This window comes from Polistes fuscatus, unplaced genomic scaffold (genome assembly GCF_010416935.1).
Source record: "Polistes fuscatus isolate 324 unplaced genomic scaffold, CU_Pfus_HIC Scaffold1, whole genome shotgun sequence".
NCBI classification, from domain to species: domain Eukaryota; kingdom Metazoa; phylum Arthropoda; class Insecta; order Hymenoptera; family Vespidae; genus Polistes; species Polistes fuscatus.
Window position 1 is genome coordinate 19,596,257 of NW_025112997.1, and position 22,453 is coordinate 19,618,709.

Consider the following 22,453-nt stretch of genomic DNA (forward strand, 5'->3'; position numbering starts at 1 on the left):
ATACAAAAAAGAAAAAGAAAGAAAAAAAGAAAAGGAAATAAAACGGATGAAAAAGGTAAATCTATAAAACAAAACAAAGAAATAGTTAGAAATTAAAGAAACAAAAATGAATTATGATATTTGGAGAGTGAGTGAGGTAAGAGGAGGGGGGTGGGTTGGTATTGGTCTAATTACTGATCGACATTAATTGGAACGCAGCTTGTCATCCCCGACATAGTTTCCGTGTTATGAACGATCGATAAATTGTCGGTTCTTTTCTTTTTTTTTTTTCGGTGGATCAAGGGGGCGGGGGTGGAGGGTGTAGGGGAGACTAAACCGACCGCGACGAGAACCGCGTGACGTTCACGCCGTACCGTGGTTACAACTTTATCGTGGATTAATTATGGAAAATTAGCACGATCGAACATGTCTCTGTATTCGTATATCAGTGTATAAGTGTACAAGTATGTATATGTGTGTGTGTATATTTATATATACATTTACGTGTATTCTATGTACATATATATAGATGAAGCTTATATACAATATATACAATATCTATATCTATATATATAATGATAATACACAAGGAAGAGAGGAAGCTACGTGATTGGGTATTAGCACTCACGCATTTGCCATACTCTCGTAACAAGAGGAACACAGTAAGCGTAGGATGATGGCAGTGACGATGGCGACAGCAGCAACATTGTCGTCATCATCCACATCGTCATCATCTACCCATCCGTCCTCGGACTCTCTCTCCCATGGGAGGGTTGGCAAGAGGTGTGTGGGGCCAGGACCAGCAGGAGGGTGGGGAGGTGTACAAGGTGATTCTCTCTAGCTGGAGGATGAGGGTTAGCACAGTGGCGTGCTAAGCCATATAAATCTGACCATCTTACGCTGGCATAAGTCTTAGGATTAGCTACCATTCTCACCACCTTCACAACTACCATCACCACCACCACCACCACCACCAACTACAACAACTCGGTTTGCCACCGTCTCACCATCAACGTCATGGTTGTTCCTACCGGCATCGACCCAACTCCCAACTTTTCTTTTTCTTTTTTTTTTCTTTCTCGTTATGCCTCCAGAAACGAGACTCTTCTTCCAACCCTCTCCACCTCCACCATCCACCCACCTTTCTCATTCAACTTCTTTGTACCTCAGAGGACACTACGGAAAAGAAAGAAGCTTACCCCTGGATGTTAATTTTTTAAAAGCCAATTGTTATTCTCGCCAAGTTGCTCCGATTCAATTTCAACCCCTCTACTCTTCACTTTACCCCATCCCACCCCATCCCATACCTTTACCACAGCGTTCTTTTCTTTCCGTATCTTTCGACAATCTTCTTAATCTTCCGCATCGGAGACCATCCCAAACATTATTTTTCTTTTTTCTTTTACTTTGTTTTATTTCATCAAACGATAAACGAATAAGAAAAATGATAATATGAAATTAGAATTTTGTTCCTAAAGAAAAATCCCCATTTGTTGGAAATACTATAATGCTAGAGTATCGAAGCAGACGAAAGTTTCCTTTACTCTTACATCTTCGAAGGAAAGGTTCTCTCTGTTTGGTATTCGCAACGGTCCTCTCTCATGGGCCGTGAGAGGGTGAGGAATAGGTGAGGGAATGGTTAAGGGGGGATGATATTGGTGGGGTAAAGGTGACGATATGTATGGGAACGAGAGACAGACAGACAGACAGAAAGAGAGAGAGAGAAAGAGAGAGAGAGGGGGAGAGAGAGGGGGGAGAGGGAGAGAGAGGATACAGGTTTCCTGGGGGCGGCTGATGAGGTATTGATGATAGGATCGCGTCAACACCAGCTGAGCCAATTACACGCCTAAATCTCCTCTCTCCTCTCTCTCTCTCTCTCTCTCTTTCTCTTTCTCTTTCTCTCTTTCTCTCGAGACTACTTCTGTGTATCGCTTTTACCGTTCACGGTACGATCTACATCTGCTTTTTTCGATAAACCCCACTTAGGTTTTACTTTTCATTTCTCTCGGATTTCATTTGAATTTAGATTTAATAATATCTTTACGACTTCCTGTATATATATATATATATATATATATTATATTATATTATATTATATTATATTTCCTGTATCATTATAACGATTCGAATGATTAGTAAAGTAATTTTAATATTTTCTTCTCGACACCATTTAATTATTTCTTATATTTTTATTAATATTTTTGAAGTTATACTTCTTTTGGCGCGTTGGGGAAAATGTAATGGGGAGTGATTTTGTTCCGAGCGTCTGGAAAAACGACACCATGAAGTTTGTCGGTATTTACAACGCGCGGCAAAGCGATTTCAAGTATACGGCATGAAGTTGTCTTCTCTTCTTCTTCCCCCTTTTTTCTCAAGCAGGTCACCCATCCAAATACTAATCGTACTCAGCGCTGCTTGACTTAAATGATCGAGCGGGAAACAATGCTACCACAGCGCCATGACCGTTGACGCATTAAGTAATTCGATATATCTCATTTATATTTAATATGGACTGATATCTATATTTTGATATTTTTGTTTTTTTTTTTGTTCTGTATTCTTTCTTATATATGTAATATATCGATCGATTGAAAATATGTTTCCTTTCTTTTTTTTTTAAAGTTATTTTTGAGGTTATTGAGGTTATGTTTGTTTTAGTACGGCAAAGAAGTATAACTTCTTACGTGCGTACATAAGTACACACACCAGTTTTTTTTTGTTTTGTTTTGTTTTAATTCTTGCACCAAACGTATCTATTTATTTTATTTCATTTTATTTCATTTCATTTTATTTCATTTTATTTTATTTTATTATATTTTATTTTATTTTATTTTATTTTATTTTATTTTGGAGAAACGACGGGTATAAATCTTTTCGATATGGCAGCTAATTTTTAGTCCTCTCTATCTCTGTCCTTCCGTTTGTCCGTCTGTCTGTCTGTCTATCTGTCTGTCTGTCTCTGTCTCTGTCCCTTTCTGTCGTTAATACGCGTCTGCGCCGCTTTTGCACTTTCGCGCGTAAATTTACGTGGATTACAAAAATTCGTAATTCTCTTGAAAATATTATATTTCCCTCCGGCTCCGTTAACACGGCACGGATTACCTTCCCCGTTTTGTCACTGGCTATATAACCAAGTACGTATGCGTGTACACATCTACACCCACCCATCCACCCACTCATCCACACGCACACGCACACGCACGCGTAAACGTAAAATACACACATTTTTCGATCGACCTTTATCACACCGATAGCCCGCGGGTTATTGTTCTATATCAACAAAAAAGTAAAACACAACTGACAAAAAATATAATGATAATAATAATAATAATAATAATAATTATTGTAATAATAATAGTAATGAAAAAATAAATAAAAATATTATAAAAGGACCAAAAAAAAAAATACAAAAAAATTAAAAGGAAATAATAATAACACGAGAAAAAATGCTGATTAATCTGTTTTAACGTTCGACACGTTGTTCCACGCGTTTCATTCTCGCATACCTAAAAACTCTGAACGAGTAAACCCCATTTTTTTTTTGTTTTAAAAAAAGATATGATAGAAGAGTGAGATAGATAGATAGATAGATAAAAAGATCGAACGAGAGTAGTGATATTATTATATTTATTTTCTGTTCAAATTCGCTATATCTCTCTCTATCTCTCTCCCTCTCTCTTCCTCTCTCTCGAATTAAAAACTCTAACTCGGTCATATCTTTACGAGTATTCGTTACTCGCGTACCAACGAACGAACGAACGAATAAAATGTTTCTATCGTAAAATTAATAACTCCATTTTACCGGTACAGGTAACAAACTACACTTGAACGTATTTTATAATATAAATACTCCTAACGGAATATGTGTATCGTTTTCTTGCTTATATTCGAGTTTTGCAATCTACTTTGGAATATTTTACGATTTTACGAGTATCTTCTCTCTCTCTCTCTCTCTCTCTCTCTTCTCACTCTCTTTCTCCGTTTAATACCAATAATTGTAATAATAATAATAATAATAATAATGATAGCAATAATCATATTCTTTTTTTCTCTCTATGTTTCAGGTAAGTACTAAAACGTTTTCTTCGGATCATCAAGCGAGGTGTTCCATTCAAGACAAATCTCTTTCTAAAGATAAAATATATTTTACTATTCGATACGATAGTTATCTTTAGAATCCTCCCACACGCGTAAATTCGTAAGTAAATTGAATATGTTTTATAATACTATATGTTTTAGAAACAAATTATTATTACATGATATATTAGGAAATTTATAAAAAGAATATTTCCAGTTTTTTTTTTTTTCCTTTTTTTTTACAATAATTTTAAGTTGAAATATCGTATGAATTATTAAATATTTTTTTTCTTCTTTTTTTTTAAAACGATAATATAAAGAATTACGAATTACACGATAATTTAATTAAATTCGATAAATAAATGAATAAATGTTTCAAAGGTTGTTCCTAGTGTTTTTTTTCTTTTTAAGGATCTTTTAATTATCCTCGTCATTTGAATAGGATAATTATTATTCGGGGGATGAGAAATCACAATTGCTAAAGTATACCTTGCATGATTTATTTTCCTATATTTTCGTATCCATTTTAACCGTTTCGTTTTGGCCGATTAAATACAACTTCGATCGGTCAATATAAGTTATCGAAAATGTTGTATCTCTTGTATCTTTGTGCAAATATTGTTTTTTCCTTTTTTATTTGAGTTTTTTCATTTTTTTACTTGTTTGTTTTCCATAAAATCAGTAGAGCGTCGAAATGTTCGGACATATTGTGATATGTGAACACGATAGGAATAAATTTCGGAGACTTATAATATCATACTAATCGATCGTGTAAATAATCAAATATGAATTTTAAAAAGAGATTATTATTTTAAATAAAGATTAACAGTTAAAATGGATATATATATAAATGGATAAAAAAATACACAAGAATTAATTTGAAAACAATTGACGTTTGCTTGTAAATGCAATGTTTCCAAATTTGCATAAATCGAAACTTAATTTTTAATCATTAAAAATCTTCAAACTGCTAAAACAACATAGAAATATAATTTGACATAAATTATAAGAAAATTTAATTTCACTTTGTAAATACATAGCATATATAAGAGATATAATAAAAATAAAAAAATACAATGAATATTGTGTTCTTGTTGCAATTGATAATTTCGTATCAATTTCAAAAATATTTTATTAACAATCCTCAAAAATTATATTTGTTCCACCTATAAGAAGAAATTTCGAGATATTGCATTGCAAATGAACAAATTGTTAAAACAATACTGTTAAAAATATTCAAAAAATTGATATCAACAATATCCTATATACAAATATTTATGCGACTTATTGGACTTAACAAATCCGAATAATGATACACATTGTTTCACCTATAAGAAGAATTTCAAGATTTTCCATTGCTAGTGAACAAATTGTTAAAACAATACAGTTAAAAATATTCAAAAATTGATATCAACAATATCCTATATATAAATATTTATGCAACTTATTGCATTTAACCAATCCGAATAATGATACACATTGTTTCACCTATAAGAAGAATTTCAAGATTTTCCATTGCAAGTGAACAAATTGTTGAAACAATACTGTTAAAAATATTCAAAATTGATATGCACAATATCCTACAAATATTTATGCGACTTATTGCATTTAACCAATCCGAATAATGATACACATTGTTTCACCTATAAGAAGAATTTCAAGATTTTCCATTGCAAGTGAACAAATTGTTAAAACAATACTGTTAAAAATATTCAAAAAATTGATATCAACAATATCCTATACAAATATTTATGCGATTTATTGGATTTAACCAATCCGAATAATGATACACATTGTTTCACCTATAAGAAGAATTTCAAGATTTTGCATTGCAAGTGAACAAATTGTTGAAACAATACTGTTAAAAATATTCAAAATTAATACGCACAATATCCTACAAATATTTATGCGACTTATTGCATTTAACCAATCCGAATAATGATACACATTGTTTCACCTATAAGAAGAATTTCAAGATTTTCCATTGCAAGTGAACAAATTGTTAAAACAATACCGTTCAAAATATTCAAAATTGATATGCACAATATCCTACAAATATTTACGCGACACGTTGCATTTAAATTAACCGAATAATAATAATAATAATACACACAAAAATATTATTCAACATAATATTCGATATGACACTATTAAAGATTAGTATACATTTTCTTGCACAACCACCTCCATTTCCACATACGGTTATTTGCGGAAACATTATGGCAAAGTTAGGGAAGAAGAATAGTAACGTTGGAAGGTTTCCGAGGCTATTTGTCCGTGAAAAAGTAGAAGGATGAGGAGTAGGTAGTACAAGTGGGAAAAAAGGGGGGAAAAAGGGGGGAAATGGGGGGAAGAGGAGACTCCTTTGGTTCTGAATAACAAACTGCAAGGAAATAACAAACGCTCGGTTACATTGAAATGGGGCTAGGCATGGGGGGTCGTATCTCACGAGTTTTGGACTCGGCCTACGTAAAAAAAAAAAAAAAAAAGAAAAGAAAAGAAAGTGGAAGGAGGGTGGTGGGTTGGGTCAAAGAAAGTAAGAAAGAAAGAAAGAGAAAAGATTGGAGAGAAACGGAAGTAAGAGAAAGATGAAAAAGATGATGATATGCCATAGGCGTCGTTGGTTGGTTGGTTGGTTGGTTGGTTGGTTGGTTGGTTGGTTGGTTGGTGTTCTCTCTCCCGCGAAATCGCTTCCCAAATCTCGCGTGAAATTACCCTATTGTATATCTCCGGACAGGAGGTCTTCTAAAACCCCCTCCAACCCCTCCCTACCAACCAACAACCCAGCAAACCCTTGGACCAACCCCGAGACTTGTTCTCTCTCTTTCTACCTCGTATTTCATCCCTCGGTTACATAATCGGCTTTTTGTTTCACGTTTTTATACCCTTTTGCCCCATCCCCCTCCCTCCTCCTCCTACGCGAGGGTCGAGTTGAAGAGGGAAAGAGAGAGAGAGAGGAAGAGGGGTGGGGGGAAATAAAAAAAGTATACCCGAGTCGGATGGAGTGACAAAGAAGGGTGGGTGGGGGTGGTGGTGGTGTTATCTCATGGAAAGGATATCGTAAAGCACCTTAGAGCTTTCAAGCTCGATTTGTTTTCACATGGGCCAACGCCTTATCCTCTCACTTGTCCATCCTACTATTTTTTTTTTCTTTTTTTTTTCTATTTCGAGAATATCGATCACTCTTTCTCTCTCTCTTTCTCTATTTCTTTTTCTTTTTTTCGTTAAATTGTTTTTTGCCATTTTTCTTTTTTCTTTACCCACAACCTTTCGCTCACCAATTTATTTTCTTCTTCTTCTTTCTATTTGGTAAGAAAATTAGGTCACGCGTGATTCGTACCATTTGATAATGTTCTCGGTAGTTATTTTAAATTATCGAGAGAAATGTTGATTTAATTATTAAACAATTATTTAATTATTTCGATTAGAGTGACGCAACAAAGATCGGAAATTAAAATTAGAAATATAGAAATAATAAGAAGAATGAATGAAATATATATATATAATAAAATAAACAAAATAGGTAGGAAATTAAACAACGTATTGAACAAATATTTTATTCTATGCTTAAAAATAAATCAAAGTATGGAGAAACTGAAAGAGAAAAAGAGACAGCTAGGGAGAACGAACGAATGAACGAATAAATGAATGAACGAACGAATGAATGAATGACAAAATAAAATGAACAGACTGAAAATTAAAAATAATAATAATAAAAAATAAAAAAACAAAAAAACAAAGGTCGGCTTAAAAGAGGATTCTCGTAGAGGGACAGGCAAAAGAGCTGCTACGTTTCTCGTTGTTGTTTATCGAAGAATAAAAATGTAAAAGAGAGACAGAGCGAGATAGGAAGGGGGGTCGGAAGGGGGCTGGTGGTAAGAGGGGGGGAGGGCGTACGAGCGAACAAAAAACATTCAAACTCGATTTAGATCGAGTAGAGTTCGCAGATAACGAGCCCATCGACCGCATCTGCGTTTCCGTTATTTTCGATTCGGAATCTATTGGATATCATTCTCCAATTAAACCGCTTTTAAACGATCCCGCGAATACGATTGCACGGCACGGTACGGAACGGAACGGAACGGAACGGAATGGAACGGAACCGAACGAAACTGCATGGTTGGGATACGTGCGACGAGAAGAAGGATGATACCGAATTTTCTCCTCTTCAATCCCTCCCCCCTCCTCTCCCTTCCCCCTTCTGTTTCTCCTATACTCCTCCCCCTCCTCCTCATCCTTCTCCTCCTCCTCCTCATACTTTTTTGTTACTCTTTCTCTCGCATTTGCAATCAGGAATCTCTTACGAGACTTTTCTACGTTTTAATCAAAAATTAAGGTTTAACGATCTCGTTAAAATTTTTCAATTCTTTTTTGTTTTTATATATATGTTTTTTTTTATATTTTTTGTCGAACATAGGAGATTTGTTGTTTTTTTTTTCTTCTTTTACATCGTATGAATTTTGTATAGAATCTTATTACTCGTATTTGTATTATCGTGTTCGGTAATTATTACGGACGATTAAAATGTGTAGGAAATATATTTGCGAGATAAATGAATTCGATTGATTTTTATATTTTGTTGATATTGAAATTATTGTCATAGAAATATTAGATAAAATATATTTATATAATTTGTGTTTGATTTATAATTATAGGTTAGTTTAATGACTATCGGCACATAATTATGTTTAAATATTAAATAACAAAGTGAATATATTTGCGATAATTGGAGAACATTTTTACGATCGTATTTTAGACGCATGATTTTTAAACAAGGGAAAAAAAATATCTCTCTCGATTTGTCCTTTAATCTCTTTTTTTTCTTTTTTTTTTTTCTTATTAAAAATCATGACTTTCGTATCGCTTTACTTTTCTTACACAACTTTTTTTTTTCTCTCATACCGATCATTAATTATATGACGTAAACGTTTTAAAACGATGATCGGAGTACAGCAACACGAACGATTAAATTATTAACGAGTATTAAAAGCTGTTTAATGACCTAGCAAGATAGAACTTGTGATATTTAATAAGAATATTTCTATAGATCGCGTGTGTGTTATTATACGAGTGTTGAAAATTCTTATTACGCGTTGAAATGTATGAACTAATCCATTTATTCGTAAGTTTAATAAATCACGTAATAATTTACTCAAGTATTTCAAGTATATTTATCAAGTATTTTAATATCGATATTAAACGATTAACACCGAATCAATGTAAGTTAGATCAAACAATTGTGTTCTGTAATTTGTAAAAAAAAAAAAAAATAACATGAAGTAAAAACTATAAAACGTACATCATTAATTTTCTAAATAAAAAAAACTAAATAATTTTTCTTCGTTTATCTCCAATTGAGACTACCAATCTCATTATTGTAATATATATTTTTGTTTTTTTTTGAAGTTATACTTCTTTTGGCGCGTTTGGGAAAATGTGTAATGGGAGTGATATTTTTCCGAGCGTCTGTAAAAACGACACCATGAAGTTTGTCGGTATTTATGACGCGCGGCAAAACGATTTCAAGTTTACGGCATGAAGTTGTCTTCTCTTCTTCCCTTTTTTTCTCAAGCGGGTCATCCAATCCAAGTACCAATCGTACTCAGCGCTGCTTGACTTAAATAATCGCGCGGGAAGTAGTTCTATTACCGCGCCATGACAGTTGACGCATAAAATATTTCGATATATCTCCTTTATATTTAGTGTAGACCGATTGAAAATATGTTTCCTTTCTTTTTTTTGTTAAATAAATAAATAATAATAATTAGTTGCTTATGTTCTCATACTTCCATTCCAATATTTTGTTGAAGTTATTTTTGAGGTTATATTCGTTTCGGTACGCCAAAGAAGTATAACTTCTTACGTGCGTACATATTTCAAATAACTTCTTGTTTAATGAATCATTTGAAGATAGAAGAGAAATAATTATACAGTATTAATTAAAAATAATCGATAATATGGTAAAGCAAATAGAAATTAGTGGTAGGTTTTATGAAACTATAAGTGTAAACGATGCATGCATGCATCGTACCACATATGAACGTGTATTTATAGTCTTTATGGAGGTTATCGATACACGTATATATGTGTAAGTTAGGGAAGAGTAGGATTCGAAGGTATGGGAGGGTAAGAAGGGGGGATTGTGTAGGTGTGGTAGAGTCAGTGGAAAAGGGGCCGATGTGAACCATATGCCAACCGATATGTTCGATGTTCTCTCTCACATTGGGACAGTTCTCTTCACTTTTTCATTTCTTTCTTTCTTTCCTTCCTTCCTTTCCTTCCTTCCTTCTTTCCTTCTCTATTTAAACTCTTATTATTTTTATCTCTATTTCTATCCAACGCTTTCATCCACCCACTCTAACACTCCTCTGCTATCATCATAATCGATATGTTATTATAATACGTTCTCTATTCGAACCTGATAAAATAAAGCGTTCGATAATTTCAGTTTACCCCATATCCAATCGATTCGTTTTGTTCTTTGCCCCCCTATCTATCTTCGATTCACACAGAAATTGAGAATGTTTGAATTTCATTTGAATATTTTTCTTACCCTTTCTTTCTTCTCCGATCTATTTGAACTTTTGAAAATTTTTGTTCATTCGTCCGATGATTTTTTCTTTTTTTTTTCTTTATTCTTCCCCTTTCGTTCGAGAATAATTCTACTCTTTTAAGATTTGATTAATCGTCGTTCATTTTGTTTTTTGTTTTTTAAATATTTCATTCCTCTTCTCGTTTGTTAAATTAGTCAAATGTTTCATCCCTTGTAAAAAAGATTCAAAAGAAAATCGTCTCCTTCCTTTAACCTTATCGACAATTTTCGCAAAAGGTTTTCATCTCATCTATGAAAAAAAAAAAAAAAAAAAAAAGAAGATGTTCCATCAAAATCACCAAACTTTCTTGATTACAACTTTGTTGAAAACATAGAAGAACAAGAAGAAAACAAGAAAAACATAATAAGTTTCTACCTCGAGTTCGTCACGTAAAAAAAAAGAAAGAAAGAAAAAGAAAAAAAAAAGAAAAAGAAGAAAAAGCAATAAAAAGGAAGAAAAAAAAAATCAAAGATTACTCGCTTTGACACTTGGCTTCTTTATTGGCAAACTTGGTCATCCTTGTGAGTCACACGGACACCTAGTGAAGCTGATAATAGCGAATGTGAACGTAATGGTGGTAGTGGTGGTGGTGATATGGGTGGGGAGAGGGGTTGAAGTCTAGCAACGTCTCGTTAATTTACAATTTGTTAACGTGCTTGTTACTACCGATGAGAAATGTCGATATCGGCCATCTGCTCTTCTCGTGATATTCTTCTCTCTTTCCCACCCTCCTCCCATCCTCCCATCCTCTCTTTCTTCCCCCTATTCCCCTCCTTCCTCTCTATCTATCTATCTCTTTCTCTTATTAAAATCCTCGTTCGTTTGATTCGATTCGATTCGATTCGAATACGTATCTCAAATCCACATTCGACGACGAACGAAACCACAAAACATATTTAATTTGTACATATACGAGCTGGTGATTATGAAAGTGGCTTCACTTGTATATGAATAAATTCTAGGATTTTTTTGTATTTTTTACCTTTCGTTTGTTGTTGATTTTTTAATCATACCATTTTCATACGCGAATGTCTCGATAATTAAATAAATAAAATATCTATTATACATTGTATGTGTGTGGGTATATATATATAATATAAATAATAAATAATATAAATAATATAAAATATAATAATATAAAATAATATTTTATAATATAAAATTTTTTATTAAATTTTTATATATATAATATAAATATAATAATATAAAATAATTTTTTTGTTATATTTTACCTTTCTTTTTGTTGCTGTTGTTGATTTTTTAATCATACCATTTTCATACGCGAATATCTCGATAATTAGAAACATAAAATATCTATTAGACGTTGTGTATGTGTGGGTATATGTATATATATAATATAAATAATAAAGAATTTTTGAAATATATATATATATATATATATATGAATAAATTCTAGGATTTTTTTTGTTATTTTTTACCTTTCTTTTTGTTGTTATTGTTGATTTTTTAATCATACCATTTTCATACGCGAATGTCTCGATAATTAAATAAATAAAATATCTATTATACATTGTATGTGTGTGGGGGTATATATATATATAAAATGTAAATAATAAAGAATTTGAAATATATTTCAAAATATATATAATTCATTCAAATATTTTTTGTTCATATTATTATAATAATTATTTATTATTCAAATATTTTTTCGTTCAAAATAATGAACGTATCAAGTAAAAACTATCGTTAAAACAACGACAAATTTTTGTAGGATGAATTTTATTAAAATTCGTTTTTAAAATTTAGTTAATCAGCTATTACGTTTCATATTTAGATAGTAATTTTCTATTATTTATTAGAATACTTTCTTTTCTATAATTAAATAAATGAAATATTATACGCGTACAGATTAAGAATTTTGTCGTAAGTATTTACGGAATAATTTAAAATTGAATAAAAAGAAATAAACAAAATACGTTCGGAAAATGAATATTCGTACGATTCGTATAAAAACATTGAAATTTTATTTAAGTACAGAAATAATGAAATTGATTTTATTTCAAATACGAAATTCCAAGAAATCCTTAAACCATTCGAACAAAAGCTTCAGATTTGCTTGAATCCGAATACTCGCGTATTAAAATTAAAAATCGCGAAAGGAAAAAAGGAAAAAAAAAAAAAAGAAAAAAACATATTTCAACTCTAAAAACCGAAATGATTCGATCTGTTAAAAATCCTTGATAAAGTAATAAAGATCCCTTCTGGGGATTTTTATCGAACTGGTTCGTATATCCGTTTGAAAGGAATTCACGAACGACGAACGGGGGTCTTTGAACTTGTAAAGAACACTCGTCCAACTTCTCGAAGGATCTCTTCCTTTGGAGGAACAAAAAAAGGAAAAAAAAACAAACTAAATAAAGAAAGAAATAAAGAAAGAAAGAGAATTACGAATATCGGTATGCGCGCGAGCGTTGTTGGGTTTTAAATCCGAACTACTCCTGGGTCGTACGGGTTGGTTGGGTAATCGTTGCGATGGTGGCATGTGTAATCGGGATATACATTCGCGTCCTTTCAGCGCGTATTTCTTCTTCTGAATTATCGGGACAAGAGAATTATAGAAAGAGAAGAGAAGAGAAGAGAAGATTGCCGCTATATTCAAAAGAAAGCAAACGAGAAGTCAAGAAAGAAAGAAAGAATAAAAGAAATAAAGAAAAAGAAAACAAAATATGTTTAACTCTTTGAAAGTATTAAAGCACAAGAGAGAGAGAGAGAGAGTTGGTGGTGGTATAGTAACATTCATAATAGTCATAGTAGCAGTATTAATAGTAGTAGTAGTAGTAATAGTTATAATAGTATCCGAGAGGTATAATAGTAGTAGTGAATTTATTCAAATCCCCCGTAGTTGTCGGTGTCAGGCACGGGTAATCACAGAGTTTCCTTTTGAAAAGGTACGACCGAATATCCGCGTATATACACATACACACATATACATATACATATACATATACATATCATAGTGTCGTTTTAAAGTTTCGATAGAATAATCGTGTTTTATCTTATTTCTCTCTTTCTCTGGTAAGAAGGACCAGGTTAGAATAATTTATGATTCAAATTGACTCTGAAAACGAACGAACGGACGAACGAATGAACGTTGTGTTACGAACGTACGAACAGTTAAAGAAGTTTCATCTCAGAGTGGTTTCCGAGTGAGAAGTGTAAGCCGAAGGATAGGCTCTGGCATGTCCTGCCTACTGAATGGCAACCGCAGCCGTAAACCGCTCGGTCGAGTTCGATTACGACAACGAAGACGAGCTGGACGAAGACGAACACCAACACGAGGACGAGGACGAGGACGAGGACGAGGACGACGGCCATGGATGGCTGAAGGTATAATAAAAATGATAAAAGGAGAAAACTCTTTTACTTCTCTCTCTCTCTCTCTCTCTCTTTCTCTCTTTGCTCTTCCACCTCGTCGAAATAATCGTACCTACTACCGATCAGAAAGGTAGAAAGGATAAAAGTTGTTGAAGCTCTGACAGCTTCTTCTCTTCTTCTTCTTTCTTTCTTTCTTTTTTTTTTTTTTCTTTCTTATTCTTACTATTCTTCTATTATTATTACTACTACCACAACTATAAGTTCGTACCTCTTGTAACATTTTATTACCTTGCCAGTCGGTTCCAGTCGTATAACATCGATTCGGGGACACTTTAAAGCCATTTCTATCTCAATGATTTCTATGAAAAATCCGAAAAACTCTTCCAACTATTTTCTTTTCCTTTTTCTTTCTTTTTTTTTTATCTGCGCGATTACTCGGAATACTAAATTTTATATTTGTTTTTTTTTTTTTTTATTTGGGATCGCGGTGTTATATACCTAGTTAATTATGATTATAATCGATTCTCTATATAAAGTATATCGATTTTGGAAATTTTGTTGAAATCTTTCTTTTTCCAATAATTTCTATGAAAAATTGAAAATTCTTCTATCGCACTTATTAATTAAAATACAACAATTATTTATCCCGTCTCACAATATTCTCCATAATTATGAAAAAAGTGTTATTGTAAGTCAAAATTAAACAAATCCAAATAAACTTTATCAGTTATTTAACATCACATTATTTTAAACGACAATTCATTTTCAATGTCATTTTCACGCGACGTATTGTCAAAAATAAACCGTCAGATAGAGAATATTCGTTATTTCAAGATTACATCAAATTCAAATGTAATCCTTTAAATATCTCTAAACAAAAATAAATATATAAATAACTTACATTAAATCAACTTTCCTAATTACGTGCACGATTAACGACAGATTCAACAGATTCAACAATTAAATACGATAAACAATTTATGAAACAAAAAAAGGTATAATGCAATTTATTTCTCGGTCTAATGCAGATGTTCGAGAAGAAAAGATGCCGCGTGGGGTGGGGAAGAGTAGGGGATTGGGGTGGGGGAAGATAAGTGTTCGAGATGAGCCCGTGGACAGGCTTAAAGTACAGGTCGTAAATAATATGGTTGACGTTTACGTTCGTCAAACGGGAACAACAACAACGCGATAGGCATAAATAACTCGGGCGCGAACTTCAAAAACGTTTTCTTTGACGTACGTTTCTGTCTGTCTTGTCTTGGTTTACCCTAACTCATACGTTCATTCACACATTCTCTCTCGCTCTCACTCTCACACACACACACACACACTCTCTCATTCTGTCTCATTCTGTCTCATTCTGTCTCATTCTGTCGGTGTTTCTCCGTTAGGAAATCGATTCGCATCTCCAGGGCGCAAAGCTATGCTCCGTTCCCTTCACCCCCGTTGTCTCGATACGCGAAGGGCCCCGGTAAACACCTAGCTAGTGTTGTTATAAATCACCCTCGGCGCCTCCGGCCGATTGCCTTTACGATGATTTACCTTCGGCATTGCCGTTAACTTCCTTCCTACCTTCCTTCCTTACTTTCTTTCTTACTTTCTTCCTTTTCTTCCTTTTCTTCGTCCTGGACGAAGGTACGAAAGGGAAGAAACTTCTTCTTTCAAAAAATCTCTTACCACCAATATACCCCTTTTTCTTCTTGGGGATGTATTCGATAATTTTTTGTATCGTTTGTACTAAGTCAATGATTATTAATTATTATTTATGCTGATACATGGTTTTTTTATTTTTTTTTATTTTTGGCAGGTCTCTCAAAAAGGGAAGAAACTTCTTCAAAAAATCTTACCACCAATACCCCTTCTTTTTTCTTGGGGATGTATTCGATAATTTTTCGTATCGTTTGTACTAAGTCAATGATTATTAATTATTATTTATGCTGATACATGATTTTTTTTTTTTTATTTTTGGCAGGTCTCTCAAAAAGGGAAGAAACTTCTTCTTTCAAAAAATCTTACCACCAATATACCCCTTCTTTTTTCTTGGGGATGTATTCGATAATTTTTCGTATCGTTTGTACTAAGTCAATGGTTATTAATTATTATTTATGCTGATACGAGGTTTGTTTATTTTTTTATTTTTGGCAGGTCTCTCAAAAAGGGAAGAAACTTCTTCTTTCAAAAAATCTTACCACCAATATACCCCTTTTTCTCTTGGGGGTATTCGATAATTTTTTGTATCGTTTGTACTAAGTCAATGGTTATTAATTATTATTTATGCTGATACGAGGTTGTTTATTTTTTTTTTATTTATTTTTTTTATTTTGGCAAGTCTCTCAGTTTACGAGATCATTTCTTTACGAACACCTTCTTATCGTATTTGTTCACGCGTTTGTAAAGATTAGTCGCGTTTTGTTTTTTACTTACTTTTTGGAATCAATAGCACGTGGTTTTTTATTTCTTCTTTTCGAACGGATCACCCATTTATGATCTAACCGTGACCATTCATCGTTACTTGAGTTTAAGTGATTAGTATTTCAACGCTAATCCGATCGTTGCTTTGCTGATTCGAGTTATTGCTAGTCTAACGAATGAAAATATATGTTTAAAAATGTAAGATTATGCTTTTTTCTTAATCCTTCCTCTCTATAATAGAGTAGAGAATAGAAAATTGGTTAAATTATTAACGAAATATTAAGCAATGTAAATTATATCTGTCAGTTTGAATCAAAAGTATAGAAAAGGTGAGTTTCGTATGAATATAAACGACCAATGACGTTGGTCAACGATCTAACCACGTTGTAAACATACAAGTTCGACAATCCACGATTCTAATATTACATACATAAAATGATTATTTAGTAACACCGGTCACGAATAATCAAAATAATTTCATTGAAACAACAAACACCACACGTTGATTTAAACGTTCCTATTAATTCCTTTCGTATAAAGTATCTCATACGAATGAATAATTCGTTCCACTTTTGCAAGTAAGTGACTGGTATCGAATATCGTCAAGAGATAAAACAAAATCAAATCAAATTAGATAAAATAACTAAAAATTGTTTGTGCAGGAAAAAAAGCAAAAGAGGAGAAATAAAATCAAAGTTTCCAGCTGAGATTGTCTTGATCTTTAGGTCAATCGAATGACGAGAAAATACTTTTAATCTCGACGATTTATTTCATAAACGTGTTATACACACACACACACACACATACATACCATGACACTTTGATAGCCAAGATAGAAAAAACGAAAGAGAGAGAGAGAAAGAGAGATCTGGATAATGAAAGTAAAAGAAAGAGACGGGTTGGAGAGTAAAATCAGCAGGACGTTTATCTACCTGCTATCTTTTCGAAAGTGTCCGAGCATGGTTTTCGTTGCAAAGACATGCTGGTAGGTTGAACGAGGTTTCGGTTCGGCTGGCGCAGCGGGTCATGGACAAGTGAACGGCTGTTGGGGATGTGAGGTGAGACGGTGAGGTGAAGATGAGAGCGAGTTGAGGGAGTAGGTGGGGGGGCATCAGTCAAGGGATTAGCAGGATTAGCCTCAGGGGGGACTTGTTATTGCTCGGTAGGCAGGCGGCAGGCAGGCAGGCAGGCAGTCCAGGAGGACCACTGGATGCGTGTGGGTGTACCAAACCCATAGTTGAACAGAGATGGAGGATGAGACTGGTTGAAACCAAGGACAGTTATAGAGAGAGAGAGAGAGAAGGGACACAAATCACGCTAGAGTTACGGACTTAAGGTGACTTACTATCCTTGCATGAGATCGTTTCTAATCTTATCTACGCGAGAATTTTATACACGCAATTTATTATAAATTATTCTTTTTCTCGTATTATTGCTTATTCTTCGATAATGGGTTAAATTTTCCTTTTTTTTTTTGTCCCAGTTATTTACATATGGCCCGTTCTAACCGTAGAGGATTATTTGCGAGGAAAGAAATAGAGGAATGAAAAAAAAGAGGAAATTAATAAAAAAGAGAGAGAGAGAACAGAGAAAAGAATCAGTTATCGGGTAGCAGTTGGGGTTGTTAGACGAGGTTTTATCGGTAGGACGGTTACCGACTTCAAATAACGAAATTAACGGCTGTAAATCCTAAACTCATACTTATACAAAATCATTAAATAGAAAAGAGAGAGAGAGAGAGAGGGAATGAGGAGGGAGGATTACGCGTAATCGGTGAAGGTAATTTTTTACGAGTTCGACTCGCCCTTTCGAAAGGAACCAATCGGATTAGACTCGTAAGTAGAAAGGGTCCACTCGTTGAACTAATATTTTTTTTTCCCTTTCTCTCTCTCTCTCTCTCTCTCTCTTAATTTTATCTCAACAAATTGTTCGATTTACCAGTCCCCCTTTTTTTTTTGCGTAGGATCCACACGTAGATTATTTTTGATTCTCGCTTTTAAAACTTTATCTTTCTTCTTAAATTCAATGTTTGCTTTTGGCTTCTTTTTTATTTATTTTTCTTTTTTTTTTCAGTTTAGTTCTTTTGTCAGACGGTTAATAATAACAGGAGGGCGGAAGTTTTCCATATTGCGGGATAAGTGGCATCGAGTACGCGTAATGGCGTGGTGGTACCTGACGGACGGCCGTATATGACTAGCATAACGCGCAAAGCCGCAGCCGTACATCACGGCTAAATCACGATCCAAAAAATATACAATGCCTGACACACAGGGGTGGTGTTCCTGTCATGCCATGGGTTGCTCGTGCTCTCTCTCTCTCTCACACTCTCTCTCTTGGTTCGCGTTAACAATGTGTACCACATAGCCTGGTATAAATGACATTCACTCCGCAATGTAACCTACCCCTCTTCTCCTCTCTCTCTCTCTCTCTCTATCAATGTTTCTCTCTTTTACTCGTACATGCACCCTCTAGTCTCGGCCCCTTTCGTTTATACCGTTATACCAAGTATCGACGGATTCTCTGGAAATCGTTCTTTCCGGTACAACTAGGGTTAGCCTATTCTCCTGTTGTATTCTTTTTTTTTCCCTTTTTTTTCTCTCGAGTATCTATAACACAACCTCCGACTAAACGAGACGAGGTGTTTCTTCTGTTTTTCTTTTTTTTTTTGTTTGTTCGTTCGTTCAATTTTTCTCCAAAAGTTCGTTGCGTAAAATATGCGAGAACATCTTTTTTTTTTTTAACTTTGTTGTGTTTGGTAGTAACATATTTATATCTAAAAATGTTCTTACAGTTTTTTTTTTTAAGAGGATCGTATGTATTTATAATATTTGAGGTTAGGTCAGTCTTTCGAGTAGAAGAACTTGCAGAAATAAATAAGACAAGGTGTTTCTTTTTTTTTTACTTTTTTTTGATGAATTTTTACAAAAATTCGTTGCATAAAATATGCGAGAACATCTTTCTCACTATGTTGTATCAATAAATCGTAATTTTTAGGATGGTATAAATGTTTGTAGGGGGGGAAAAAAAAGGGTATGCCATTTTGTTTTTACAGGCTCTTCGAATGTCTAGATTTGTTTTTTTCTTTTTTTTTTTTTTCGTAAATTAAAAAATATGTTTAATATTTTTCATCATTTTTTATAACCAAAAAAAAAAAGAAGAAACAAGATAAAGAAAATAAGAAAATTCTACATTTCAATTTTACGCGCACACGCGTCGTGTACGTATTAATTAATCGATAGGAAACAAGAAAAAAAAAGATAAAAAACGCGGTATCTAACCAAAACCTAAAAGAAACAAAAGAAAAAAGGATGTATCAAAATTAAAAATAAGCGTTGGAATATTTACAAAACAACTAACTTGTCGCATTAAAAATAGAATAAAAATAAATCGGAACGGTAACACGCGTGTTTTAAATGAGCACAGAATTTATATTATACGAAACTCTCTCGATATATATTTTATACGAGTGACTCAATAAATTTGCATTATCTGATGATGTTGATGTCTCATGAATGCTCGTAAAAGTAGTTATCATTAAAATCATTCTAAACGTTTTATATGTTGATATCATTCTTTGTCTCTTGGCTAACATTGAACGAGAGAGAAAAAAAACAATAAAAAACCAACAACGCATATTAAATAGAAATCTACATTCGGTGGGGGGAGGGGTGGGGGAGAGGGAAATGGGCAGGTGAGGAAAGGTAGGGGGGGGATATAGTAACGTTAAGTGAAGAAGAAAATGAAGAAAGACAGCGTTTAACAACACCGTTTGGTAGTAGGTTGTTGTATCAAGCGTGATATTGCGAAATTAATGGTAAATCAAACATCCCTCTTGGCGTACTCCTGTTTCAGCGTGTCAGTGGTCTTGTCATGCCATTAGAAGGCTACAATGGACCCGGGGATCCAGTGCGACCTATTATGTCGCATTTCGTTACGTCTCCCAATACAAATGCCCCCGTGGCGAGGGGAGCGATAAATCAGACTTTTCGTACGATTCCGCTATTGTACTTTCACCCCACAACTGGATGATGCTGCGAATGGATATCGAGCTGTACGGTTCTCTCTCTTTTTTAGGTTTTTTTTTCTTTTTTTTATATATATATTTATTTCTTCTTTTTATTTCTCCTAGCCGTCATAACCGGTTCCATATGTGTTAAATTTGTAGACATATTTAAGTAGGTATCTTTATACCGATAGAGATAGAATATACGTGACAAAGTGTTAGAGTCTTATCGATTCATCTTTGTTTGACAAATTTTTAAAAGTTTTTTTTTTTTCTTATTTTTTACTAATATTTGATACTTTTTAATATATATTTCGCTATGTGGTTATTAAGATGTGATATTACGTGGTAGTGGTGTTGTTAAAATTCGTTCAAATTTTATTGGGTTTTTTTGTTTGTACTATCTTCGGATATTTATTGAGATAATGGAATAATTTAACTGAATTCGTAAAAATGTTGTTGAATTTTTGATGACATCTATATGGTGCTTATATATATTGAAATAATTGAAGAATAATTAGCTATACTCGTAGAACAAATTATCATCAAAATATCGTATGAAGTCTTTCACTTGTAATATCTTTTTGAAATATTTGGAAAAATTGATTAAATTTACATAGACGTTTACTTTAATCGCAAAAATAATGTCTATCGAGATTATTAGAAAAGAAAAAAATTTAATTGCACATAGATGCTTTTAACCACTTAAACAATATTTAATTAATAATTAATATATTTAAATATGAAAATAATAATAATAAAAAAAAAGAAAAAAACAAAAAAGAAAAAAGAAGCAAGTTGACCAAAACCCGATGAAAAATACGAATTCACGTAACGGATAAAACGTTAGAATAAAACACCAAACGATATTTTTGTTCTTTTCAAAGTTTCTGATTTGTTTTCCGTAATCGGTTTGGAGGAGTAAACGCCCAGCACAGTTTGGGAGAGGGTGTTGATGATAGGTAGATAGGTAGGTAGATAGGTAGATGGTGTAGGTAGAAAGGACAGGTCCAACTGGTGAACTAAGTGGAGTAACAGAACCGCAGGACGTAACACAACAGCGAAACCGAAGGGAACCAACCCCGACATGAGTGACACATGGAAGCGTTGACAGCTTCTAGTCCTCCCCCTTTTACCCCCTCGCCCTCTCGTCTTCCGTTAGTCCGAATGTCATTAGCTTGGAACGATCCGTCGTCCAGGATATCTCCGTCGTTTCAGAATTGCTTTTCTCGGATTTCCTTTCTTCAAAAAAAAAAAAAAAAAAAAAGTAAAAGAAGAAAAGAAAAAGAAAACTTGACACCAGGTCGGCTTTTTTTATTCCGCAAAAAAAAAAGAAAGAAAGGAAAGAACGAAAAGTAATTAATCATTCGAAATGGAATTTGATTCATAATAAAAGAAGAAAAGAAAAAAGGAAACATAATGATAGAACGTGGTATATCTTTTACATTGAATTTTGAAATGGTGCAAAAGGCAGGCAAGCAAGCAAGCAGGCAGGGGGCAACATTTGGGTATAACTGAAAAGTTTTCTTAGGTTATGTTCTTCTCTTCTTTGCTATAGAGCAAAACGGCCAATTTATTCTGTTAAGCGTGCCGAGTGAGGCTCGCAATCATGGCCTCGTCCGACAAAGTTTGCCTGTTTAAATGCTTCAAGAAGGGAAGTGTAGGGTGGCTAATCTTCTAGCGAACGAGCACCAGCCGGGCTTGGAAACTCTTGGTTTGGGTTAAGAAAGAGAGAAAGAGAGAGAGAAAGGAAGAATTAGAGGAGGGGTTCTCCTCGTTCTCTGGGATGAAAGAAAGATGCGTTTCCATGTTACTTTAATAACACAAAAGTCAGAATATTGTTTCGAACGAGCTATTAACATTTAATATCTTGTAATTCAATTACCAATTATTGACACACGTAATATTCTTGGTTTTTTTTTTTTTCATTCATTTGTTTATACATATATATTCTTTTACGTTAATTATTAATTATAAATAGGATAAATTTTGAACGTTATATATATTTAAAATAATATATTTTATACATATTATATATAGGTTATATACTGTG

At 33.4% G+C, this 22,453-nt stretch overlaps 1 protein-coding gene across 2 annotated transcripts in view; it reads left to right on the forward strand.

The window, feature by feature from the left end:
- The window catches only part of LOC122515441 (forkhead box protein D2-like), a 126,751-nt gene extending 122,656 nt beyond the window's left edge, over window positions 1-4,095 (forward strand). For both annotated transcript variants that reach the window (XM_043632807.1, XM_043632815.1), the window contains one exon: window positions 4,044-4,095. In XM_043632807.1, coding sequence (XP_043488742.1) covers window positions 4,044-4,054 — 11 coding nt within the window. In that variant the 3' untranslated portion in view covers window positions 4,055-4,095. The remainder of the gene's footprint in view (window positions 1-4,043) is intronic.
- Window positions 4,096-22,453: the final 18,358 nt, after the last annotated feature.